The sequence below is a fragment of the Drosophila gunungcola genome, unplaced genomic scaffold (genome assembly GCF_025200985.1).
Source record: "Drosophila gunungcola strain Sukarami unplaced genomic scaffold, Dgunungcola_SK_2 000010F, whole genome shotgun sequence".
Lineage (NCBI taxonomy): Eukaryota > Metazoa > Arthropoda > Insecta > Diptera > Drosophilidae > Drosophila > Drosophila gunungcola.
The window spans coordinates 1,946,741-1,958,346 of NW_026453198.1; the positions used below are offsets into that span (position 1 = coordinate 1,946,741).

The 11,606-nt window shown below is 36.4% G+C and overlaps 1 protein-coding gene across 1 annotated transcript; it reads left to right on the forward strand.

Moving 5' to 3' along the window:
• Nucleotides 1-1,020: 1,020 nt before the first annotated feature.
• LOC128263682 (craniofacial development protein 1) lies at nt 1,021-3,662 on the forward strand. Its single transcript, XM_052998767.1, has 2 exons — nt 1,021-1,689; nt 1,744-3,662. The coding sequence occupies exons 1-2, from the start codon at nt 1,082-1,084 to the stop codon at nt 1,832-1,834; spliced, it is 699 nt and encodes a 232-aa protein (XP_052854727.1). The 5' UTR covers nt 1,021-1,081; the 3' UTR covers nt 1,835-3,662.
• The last annotated feature ends 7,944 nt before the right edge of the window (nt 3,663-11,606 follow it).

The following is an 11,606-nucleotide window of genomic DNA, read 5'->3' on the forward strand; positions in this document are numbered from 1 at the left end:
GATTTAAGCCAAAAAAAATAGCAGATAACCATTTAACCACTAATAAAAACTCTTAAATAAAATAATAGAAGTTAAAAGTCCTCCTAAAAGAGTTTGATAGGGACCCCCTGCCTACGCCACTGTGACTTCTAATGGATGGTGGCTCTGTCGGAACACCAGTCCACCATACATAAAAAATCCAAACCGTTTCGCTCGGATGGGCTGTGTATAGATGCCAAATATCGAGTAAAATTCGATCTAAATCAATTGATCGGCATTCTTACATCTCGAGTTGCCTATGCAAAAAACGCTAGGACGCAATGTCGCTAATCAAGTGTAAAAAGCGTCTTACCTGCGGTATCAGCCCGGATAATAATAATTAGTTCATGGTCACACTGCCTTTTTTAAAATTATATTCAAACTTTATTGTTTTGTTTATTACCGCTAATTAAAACGTTTTAAAGTTTTCAGTTGTTACCTTCAAATGGTAAAAAAAAATTTCTCATCCATTTAAGCCTCGCACTTTTATTTAATTTTGTAGTCAACTACAATGAATGAGCAAAATTTTACTTTTTTAAATGCAATTTTGCTCATTGATGTATCGGCCCCGAATGTTAATTTTGTTACGCAATTCCGTCCAATATCTTACTATTGGGTATCGGATTCTGTCAATTTTCTGCATTCATTGCACATTGAAATCGTCATTCGTTTGTTTTGCTCGCACTTACGTAAAATCTTATAGTTAAAAAATAAATGAGCAATGAATGAGGTCACCAAGGTAGTGTCATAAGCCCATAAACGAATGAATCCCTGAATTTCTGAAATTCGTTCTGGCTGAAATATTGAAAGCTTTTTGGGTTGTTTCCTCAGTTGCTGAACAAATTTCAGGTAAGTTCTCAGCAATTCAGTTTGTTAGGAAATGTTCCTTACATTTCCGCTGATGCGGTTTTAAGCGACTGTGTGTAAAGGGTATATGGTTGTTAACTGTGCCTGCGTAATTCCGATATTATAAATTTGTGATAGCGCGGATATGGTATAACACATATTTCAAGCGGTGGTCACACTGGTTTCAGCTATTTCCTATTAAAAAAAGGAACTCACAATGAATATAGAATTTGATCACGATTCTGACTGCGAAAGCGACAAAGATTTTTGCCTTGATGGCGAGACTCTGGGCCTGGGCACCAGCGAGGAAAGTGCCAGTGAGGATTCCGATAAAGAGTCGAAGAAAAATGTTAATATTAAGAAGAATTCGGTGGATGTAAAAAAAAAAGACTTGTGCAAGACCCGGCAGTCTGACTGCGTTAAGAACTACCGCTTGACTACGGATAAAGATACGTTGCTGTCTGACGAGGAGACTGAAAAATCACGTTCGGAAACACTGTGGGCTGATTTCCTTAGCGACGTTGTTTCTGAGAGTCAAAACAACCAGGAAACCGTTCATGAGTCAAAAATCGCGTTGGATAAAAATGCCGCAATATGTCCTGAAAATCTGATGGATGTACAAAAAACTAAAAACTTTACCATTGCAAAGAAAAATAGGGGTTTAAAACGACCGTTAAATGAGAGTGGTGCCGGCTCTCTTATTGCTAAACTGGAAAAAAAGAGAAAATTCTCAGTGCTGGAAAAGTCTCAAATGGATTGGAAGAACTTTAAAAGAGATGAAGGCATAGACGAGCAGTTGCGTTCACATAATAAAGGCAAAGACGGGTAAGTTCTTGCGTTAGTATAGTTTAACATAAAATGACTTTTGCCATGTTTTAGATATTTGGAGCGTCAGGAATTTTTGCAGAGAACAGATTTCCGCCAGTTTGAAATTGAGAAGAACTTGCGGCAATCCCGTCGGCCAAATTGATACAAAAATGAATTGTGATGCCATCTTCTTTATATTAACTCATTCCCCTTATGATTTAAATTTGGTATTAAATAATAATTATAATTTTTTAATTAAAACTTATTTTGGTCGCAGCAGCAAGGATATATCAACTTCGGCTTGCAGATGTTTCCTTTATTTTTTGTTGTTGGAGTGTCTTTGGCTTAGAAAAAAAAATTAGTAATTGGAGTAATTTTTTTCTGCCTAGGTCATACATTTCCCATTTACCTTTCCCTTCATGTCCTTTACTATAACAGCTACTTGTATTATATAAAAAGTATGACACAGATAGGATGAATCATTTTTGGTTTTTGATGAGAATCAATATATCTAAAAGCAAAGAAATTTAAAATTTGGCCACGCCAACTATAATGCCCGCAAATCGCAAAACTGTAAAGCAGGGGTGTCCAAACATTGTTTGTGGCAGAGCAAACACCAATACAAATGCAATGAAACAAATGGATTTGTACAAGAGTTTTTATACCCTTGCAGTGGGTATTATAATTTCAGTCAGAAGTTTGCAACGCAGTGAAGGAGACATTTCCGACCCTATAAAGTATATATATTCTTGAACAGTATCACTAGGCGAGTCGATCTAGCCATGTCCGTTTGTCCGTCCGTCTGTCAGTCTGTCCGTCCGTTTCTACGCAAACTAATCTCTCAGTTTTAAAGCTATCTGCATGAAACTTTCCCAAAAGTTGTCTTTCTATTGCAGGTAGTATATAAGTCGGAACAAGCCGGATCGGACAGCTATAGCATAGGACAGCTATCCATAGGAACAATAAAAAAAAAAAAAAATAAAACAAAATTATAACTTTGCTGTTTTTTTTTTTGGTTCTTCGACATATAGTAATAGTTAAATATTTCCGAATGACGGTTTAAATTTCATCAAAATCGGACGACTATATCATATAGCTGCCATAGGAACAATCGGAAAAAAAAAATACAAAAAAAATACAAAAAAAATTATAACTTTGCTGTTTTTTAATTTTTTTTTTAGTTCTTCGACATATGGTAATGGTTAAATAATACAGAATTACGGTTTAAATTTCAACAAAATCGGACTACTATATCATATAGCTCCCATAGGAACAATCGGAAAAAAAATACAAAAAAAATTATAACTTTGCTGTTTTTTAATTTGTTTTTTAGTTCTTCGGCATATAGTAATGGTTAAATATTTTAGAATTACGGTTTTAATTTCAACAAAATCTGACGACTATATCATACAGCTCCCATAGAAATAATAAAAATATATAAAATAACTATCTAATAATTGAGCTGCAAATCATCATAGCTTCAATGTTTTTGAACATATACACAAGTAAATCATAATTTTAATGTTTTCAAAAATATTTAATTCTTGCAATAGCTGCAAGGGTATATGAACTTCGGCTTGCCGAAGTTTGCTTCCTTTCTTGCTTTTATTTAATCTCGTTAAACATTTTTATTGGGGAGAAAAAAAATTAAGAATAAAATTGAATGCTTATCCAAATTAAATTTTATAGTCCCACTTATTATATGAACAATGAAATTTTTCTGTAAAAAATAATTTCATCGCTGCAATGGTGGCCAATATTCCAGCACCGAAGACAAAAATTGATTTCTGGCAGTGCAAAGTCTTCGGCAATCCAACAACGGAATGCCTTCGGATCACAAAATCGAACCTTGAAATTTCCACGAGACATTTCTACTTTTAATGAGTTGTTGGTGTTTTTGAGTATTCCATACAAACATATACTCTATTTCCTAAAGGCACCGGGGTAAAGCTAAAAATACGAAAATCCGATGATTGGCGCCATTTTTAATTTTATAGCCCATATATTTGGAGTCACCTAATAATTTTTTGCGTAGACACAATTTTAATACACCACCGCAATATTAAAAAAAAAGTCCCTATTATACGGGCTACATAATTAACAAGAAAAAACGCTATAGAAGTTTATGTGGCGCCATTTGTCGAACTGCATAGCCAGCACTAGAAGCTAAGAGTGTGCACCACCATCACCTTCCTCAAACAGTTCTTTCGATTTATCTCTAATGAAGCCATCATCGGCAGAGCAACTGCGGTAGAGCGGCGGTAGAGAACTTAATAACTCTTTTACTTCTAAAAATAATAATTCGATTTTCAGTTATATGAATGAAAAACACACACACAGACCCATAGCTACGGTCTAGAGTGGTTTTAAAATAAACTTGAAACAAAATTACTCGAATCTGCATCCCAAATCTCTAGCTCTTATAGTTTCATTCGGACGGACTGACAAACACAGTTTATATTGACTCAACTACTGATCCTGATCAAGTTTATATTTAACTCGCTTGATTGTTTATTGACGTGTTTACATGATTTACTTTCGGAAAATATTTTGTGTAGGCTTTAAATTCAATAATTCTGTTTGTAAAGTTAACTTAGCAAACCCTACTACAATGTACAATATAATCAATGAGGAACAGGATTGAGGGCTAGGTTTTAGAAGTAGTTGGCCAATGGGTAGCGAATGTTCAGGGTAATCAGTGTGCACAGCACTTGGAAACCCATCAGCATCTGCATAACCACTCGCTCATGGACCGGTCCGAAAACGACCAGCACAAAGTTGATAAGGGTGATGTTGTTGGTCCTGACGACTATATATACTTTATAGTGTCGGAAACGCTACCTTCTACCTGTTACATTACCTGTAACCTGTAACTTTTCAACAAATACAATATATTTTTGAACTCTACGAGTAACGGTCGAATCATGTAAGTTTGTTCTTGTGGACCACCCTCCCCTTCGAAGTCCACGGGGTCTTTTGAACAGATTCCTAACCACGAACACCCAGAAACCAACAGAAATCGAATAGGTCTTTAATATATTATATGTAACAAGGCTATCTGAAAGAATAATGAAATCGGACTGCTACGAAATAATAATAATTTCCCACAAGCCTACAAACATTTTCACACATATATATAATAAATCTAAATCAGAATTAGAACCAATGGACAAAAGCAATTAAGTTAATAAAATCCCATGCAATAGAAAGGACCAAAAAACATGTAATACAAGGAAATCAGAACATAAATCTGACTTCAAGTTATGACATCAAACCTTTTCCAAAAAACAGCACTCATGGCCCACTGTTGGGAGAGCGGCCACACACTAAATTTTCACGAGACAACGATTGTGCAACAAGAACAACAGTTCTGAAAGCGATTTACATTAGAAATGTTACACATTATAGACACACAGATTTAACAAGGGAGAACGCTATAGTCAAGTTTTCCAACTAGTAAGTACCCGTTACTCAGCCAACAACTTCAAAATAAGTATTCCCACTATAAAACAATTGAAGTTTAGGTGGCGCCATCTGTCGAACTGAATAGCCTAAACTAGAAGCTATGAGGCACTTCCAACGCCCGCTAGCAGTTCTTTTGTTCATGGAATTCAAAGGTTTTTTTATGTACCTTTGCAACGCAGTGAAGGAGACATATCCGAACCTATTAAGTAAATATATTCTTGATCAGCATCACTAGGAGAGTAGATCTAGCCATGTCCGTCTGTTCGTCCGTTCGTCCGTTCGTCCGTCCGTCCGTCTTTCCGTCCGTCTGTCCATCCGTTTCTACGCAAACGAGTGTCTCAGTTTTAAAGCTATCTGAATGAAACTTTCCCAAAAGTTGTCTTTCTATTGCAGGTAGTACATAAGTCGGAACGAGACGGATCGGACGACTATAGCATATAGCTCCCATAGGAACAATCGGAAAAATAAATAAAAAAAATTATAACTTTGCTGTTTTTTAATATTTTGTTTAGGTCTTCAACATATATTAATGGTTAAATATTTTAGAATTACGGTTTAAATTTCATTAAAATCGGACGACTATATCATATAGCTCCCATGGAAACAATAATAATATTTTTAAAAAATATTAAAAAAAATGTAATTTTTTATTTTGTAATTGTTTTAAAAATTCTTTTTGTCTTATTAATAATATGACAGTTTAGAATTACGCTTTTAATTTTATTTAAATCGGATAACGTTATCATATAGCTGCCATAGGAACTATCGAATAATTAGCTTCAACATACACGCAAGTAAATCATAATTTTAACGTTTTTAAGAATATTTAGTTTTTGCAATAGCTGCAAGGGTATGTGAACTTCGCCTTGCCGAAGTTTGCTTCCATTTTTGTTATGGTTAGAATTAACCTATTTATTTCAAATAAGCACAATTTCTTTCTACAGTCGATTGCCATTTTGATGGCAATTTCATAATACCCCTCTCATAAAATCCTTCGTCCTTATTTGCAATAAAATGAGCCAGTCGGTTTTCACAATCCTCTCTTGTAACACTATCTAAATCGTTCGACATTAATGGGAAAAGGTGGTAGAAACTTTGTGCGATGTCCGGGCTATAAGGTGATGCAAAAGAACCAGCCATCCAAGGTGTCGGAGCTTCTGGCGAATCGCTATTGACGTGCGTGGTCTAGCGTTGTCCTGATGGAAAACAATTTATTTCCTATGGGCCAAAGCGGAGCGCTTCTGTGCTTATTTGAAATTTTCTTCAGACGGTCCAATTGTTGACAGTACAAAACCGAATAAAGTGTTTGGGCATAGGGGAGCAGCTCATTGTAGATAATACCTTGCCAATCCCACCAAACCACAGTAAAACCATTCTGGCCGTCAATCCTGGCTTAGCCACCGCCTGGGCCAGCATATCCTTCTTCGACCATGACCGTTTTCGCCTCACGTTGTCCTAAGTGACCCACTTTTCATCACCAGTCACCATCCGCTTCAAAAACGGGTCGGTTTTGTTGCGATTCAGCAGCGATTTGCAGATCGAAGTTCGGTCCAAAAGGTTTTTTTTATAAATCGAGCTTTTTTGGGTATCCAGTGATTGTTAAATGATTCCAACATATTTTTTGAGCATTTCTGGGCAATTGATTTACTGCTTGAATGGCGGTCAGGCTCAATGATTTCTATTATTTTGTCGGCATTTTTGACGATTGGTCTTCCGCAGCGTGCCTCATCGTTAACACCAAAATTCTCAGAACGAAATCAATGAAACCAGAATTGTGTATGGTTGGCAGTTACTGTATTAGGCCCACATACTCCGTTTCGTTTTCAGCTGCCTGGCTTGCGTTTTCGCCTTTGTCAAAGAAAAATTCTGAAACAAAACTAATTTTTTCTTCGCCGGTCTCCATATTTATCGAGCTCTCAAAGCTATTGTGTTACCGATCACAAAACTTTTCTAAGAAGCTTTTATAGCACGCAAGCTAAAATTTTCTAACGCCTACTTAAATTAAATCGGACTTATACAACGCGAGATACAGATCACTAAATTCATCTATTGTTCAAATAATGGATAACATTTTACTTGACCTTATATATAATTAATACTCAAATAATTTGTAAGTTTAAAAAAAATGTATTTTATTTTATTTAACCGAATTAATACAAGATTAGTTATAATGAAGAACAGCGACCAATTCGTTGAAGGTCTCAAACTAAACTTAACTAATTGAACTGCAATCTCGAAGATTCTGAGAGAGAGCTTAATTATGGATCGCAATGGCTTTTTTTAATGCTTTGATTTCTCTTGAAGTCAATTGCTCTTTTGTAATTTGATAATTTTGTTTTCGAGCTATCGAGTCCGAACTTCGAGCGTGTAAAAAATGGGGCAGGATGTTTAGACAATAAAAGTTGTTTAGTCTACTGCTGGGGACTTGTGTTTACTCCACTTCTGGCGACTTATGCGGTGTTTTGGTGTCCTACGACTGTATGCTAATCATTCGATAATGATTTATAGTTGTAGGGTAGCATGGGGTGTATGTGTTATGTGTTGGTACAATTGTAGGGTAGTATAGGGTATGATGATTATACATGTACTGTGTAATTATATGTAGGCATGTGCTAAGTCTGTGGGACTGTGGATATGTCACTCCCCCAACCTTTGAAGTCGTAATGTTATTCTCCGGAATGATCTGATCATTTACAATTTGATCCGGGATCGGCTGTTCTTCTTTTGCTTTCTTGTATTTAACAATGAGTTGCTTAGGTATACTCTTAAATTTATAGGTGTCATACAGGATTAAACTTAATATTGTGATAACAAAAGATTTAATACATATGATTTGGAATACGTTGTAATATTTTACATGGGATTCTATTATTTCTTTTGTCTGAATGTATGCCAAAGGTTCTATTTTTGTTACGTTGTTAACAATATAAATTGACTGTGTAAAATCTGCGAAGTTGTTTGAAATTATAAATTGATCTATTGATTTTAATAATGTTGTTTCCTTATATAGAGACTCTATTTTTTATGCAGTTTTGATTAATAGTTGTTTCCGGAATGTTCCATTGGATTAATATGTTTGGTAATACATAATTGATTTGGAAATTTGTATGTGCTTAAGGTTGTACGAAGCCAAATTCCCGTTGTTACTGTCTTAAAGCTCACAGTTCGTCAGAACCTATGTGTCATACCTGCACATTACGAATTGTCACGCTGGCCCACGAGCTCTCGTAAGTCGTCTGCGCGAGAAAATATGGCTAGTTAATGCTCTAGAAGTCTGCCGACGAACAGTTCGGTCGTGCATGCGCTGCTTTTGCTGAAAGCCCCAACTCTTGATGCAAATTATGGGGAACTTGCCAGCAGATAGACTTCGAGCTCTCCGCCAATATTTGGGGCGTTGATTTTAGTGGTCCCTTCAGCACAACGTTCGTATCGACTGTTTTGCGTCTAAAGCGGTCCGCTTAGAATTAGTGTCTGACCTAACCACTGATGCGTTCTTGTTCGCATTTCAAACGTGTCCGCTTAGAATTAGTGTCTTACCTAACCACTGATGCGTTCTTGTTGGCATTTCAAAGGTACGTGAGTCGTCGCGCGATTCCGGAAAAGGTGTGGTGCGACATCGCCACCGACTTCGTCGGCACAGATCGGCACATGAGGGAGTTCCGAGCCCGTTTGGAGAAGCAGGGGGGCGGTAACGAAACATTCGCATCAAAAAAAGGGTGCGAGTTTGCGTTCATACCGCCGAGAGCACCGCACTTCGGCGGACTATGGGAGGCAGCTGTGAAGTCTGCAAAACACCTGTTCCTTCGAACGGTAGGCCAAGACCTCTTGACTGCGGAGGAGCTCGGAACTTTCCCCACCAGCGTGGAGGCCGTGCTCAACTCCAGGCCCGTCGGAGCTCAAAGCAGCGACCCGAACGACGGCAAAGCACAGACACCCGGTCATCTGCTCATCGGCGGCCCTGTTGCCGTGTGGTAGCGGTGCACGCTGTGCCGATAGCAAGGCCCTGTTGCCCGTTCTGGGCTGAAGGACGTCGTCCCTTTAGAGGGGGCGGTATTTGCGCACTTGGCGCGTTTATTTAAATTGAAGCCACTAGTTGTAGGTCGAGAGCGGTAGCCAATAAAGCTTTCGTCCGTTTGCTCTTGCGAATTCGCCCCGTCTCTCGCCACCTTAGCATAAGTTAGGTTCTAAGATAAATTATTGGAACATTAAAATTAGTGATCATTTGAACTTTTTTGAAAGCACTCCCTTTCGTCGTCGCATTTTCGCACAAATTTTTAACGAAAATAAATTATCCGAATCTTAGTGCATTCACACAAGTTTTGCGTTCGTTAATAGAAACTAGTAATAAATTTACAGTTTCGATTCAGCAGCGATTCGCAGATCGAAGTTCGGTGCAATACGTTTTTTTTATAAATCGAGCTTTTTTGTGTATCCAGCCTTTGTTAAATGGGTCCAAACTATTTTTTAAGCAATGTTTAGCTTCTGGGAAATTGATTTACTGGTTGAATGGCGGTCAGGCTCAATGATTTCCATTATTTTGTCGGCATTTTTGACGATTGGCCTTCCGCAGCGTGCCTCGTCTTTAACATTAAAATCCCCAGAACGAAATCGACGAAACCAGAATTATAATTAATAGGATGTACAAAGAGTTGAAAAGAGGAGTATTATCAACAACTACATTATTTACGACATTAGCCGTATTTTCCTTTACCTTTGCCTCATTTGAACTATACAGAGCCATTTGTACTTCTAAAGTTTGAAGTGAAATTAAAAATAAAACAAGAAAGGAAGCAAACTTTGGCAAGCCGAAGTTTATATACCCTTGCAGATATTGCAAAAATTAAATATTCTTGAAAACATTAAAATTATCATTTACTTGCGTATATGTTTAAAAACATTGAAGACGTGATGATTTGCAGCTTAATTAGTCGATAGTTCCTATGGCAGCTATATGATATCGTTTTCCGATTTTAATAAAATTAAAGCGTAATTCTTAACTGTCAAATTATAAATAAGTCAAAATGAATTTTTAAAAAAATTTACAAAATAGAAAAGATGCATTAAAAAAAATTGTTTTTGTATATTTTTATTGTTTTTATGGGAGCTATATGATATACTTGTAGTCGTCCGATTTTGATGAAATTTTAACCGTAATTCTGAAATATTGAATCATTACTACATGTCGAAGAACCAAAAAAAATTTAGAAAGTTATAATTTTTCCGATTGTTCCTATGTGAGCTATATGATATAGTCGTCCGATTTTGAGGAAATTAAAACCGTAATTCTGAAATATCTCCCTTTTACTATATGCCGAAAACAGGAAAGTTATATATTTTTTTTTTTTCCGATTGTTCCTATGGGAGCTATATGCTATAGTCGTCCGATCCTGCAATAGAAAGGCAACTTTTGGGAAAGTTTCATTCAGATTGCTTTAAAACTGAGAAACTCGTTTGCGTAGAAACGGACGGACAGACGGACATGGCTAGATCGACTCTCCTAGTGATACTGATCAAGAATATATATACTTTACAGGGTCGGAAACGTCTCCTTCACTGCGTTGCAAACTTCTGACTGAAATTATAATACCCTCTGCAAGGGTATAAATATTTTAGAATTACGGTTTAAATTTAAACAAAATCGGACGACTATTTCATATAGTTCCCATAGAAATATTAAAATAATTGAGCTGCAAATCATCATAGCTTCAATGTTTTTAAACATATACGCAAGTAAATCATAATTTTAATATTTTCAAAAATATTTAATTCTTGCAATAGCTGCAAGGGTATATGAACATCGGCTTCCTTTCTTGTTTTAATTTTTTTTCCGATTATTCCTATGGGAGCTATATGCTATAGTCTTTTGAACAGATTCTAAACAACGAACACCCGAACAGAAATCGAATAGGTCTTTAATATATTACATGTAACAAGGCTATCTGAAAGAATCATGAAATCGGACTGCTACGAAATAATAATAATTGCCCACAAGCCAACTAACATTTTCAAACATATATATAATAAAACTAAACTAAATCAGAAATAGAATCAATGGACAAAAGCAATTAAGTTAATAAAATACCATGCAACAGAAACGACCAAAAAACATGTTATACAAGGAAATCAGAACATAAATCTGACTTCAAGTTATGACGTCAAACCTTTTCCAAAAAACAGCACTCATGGCCCACTGTTGGGAGAGACAACTTTCAAATTTTCACGAGACAACGATTTTGCAACAAGAACAACAGTACAGAAAGCGATTTACATTAGAAATGTTACACATTATAGACACACAGACTAACATTATATTTAACAAGAGAGAATGCTATAGTCGAGTTTCCCAACTATTGAGTACCCGTTACCCTGCCAATAACTTCAAACTAAGTATTCCCACTACAAAACAATCGAAGCTTAGGTGGCGCCATCTGTCGAACTGCATAGCCTACACTAGAAGCTAAGTGGCACCC

Coding starts and splice junctions, on each gene's coding strand:
- LOC128263682 (XM_052998767.1), top strand. CDS start 1,082: ATGAATATAGAATTTGATCACGATTCTGACTGCGAAAGCGACAAAGAT. Junction 1,690..1,743: donor CATAATAAAGGCAAAGACGG/GTAAGTTCTTGC, acceptor GCCATGTTTTAG/ATATTTGGAGCGTCAGGAAT.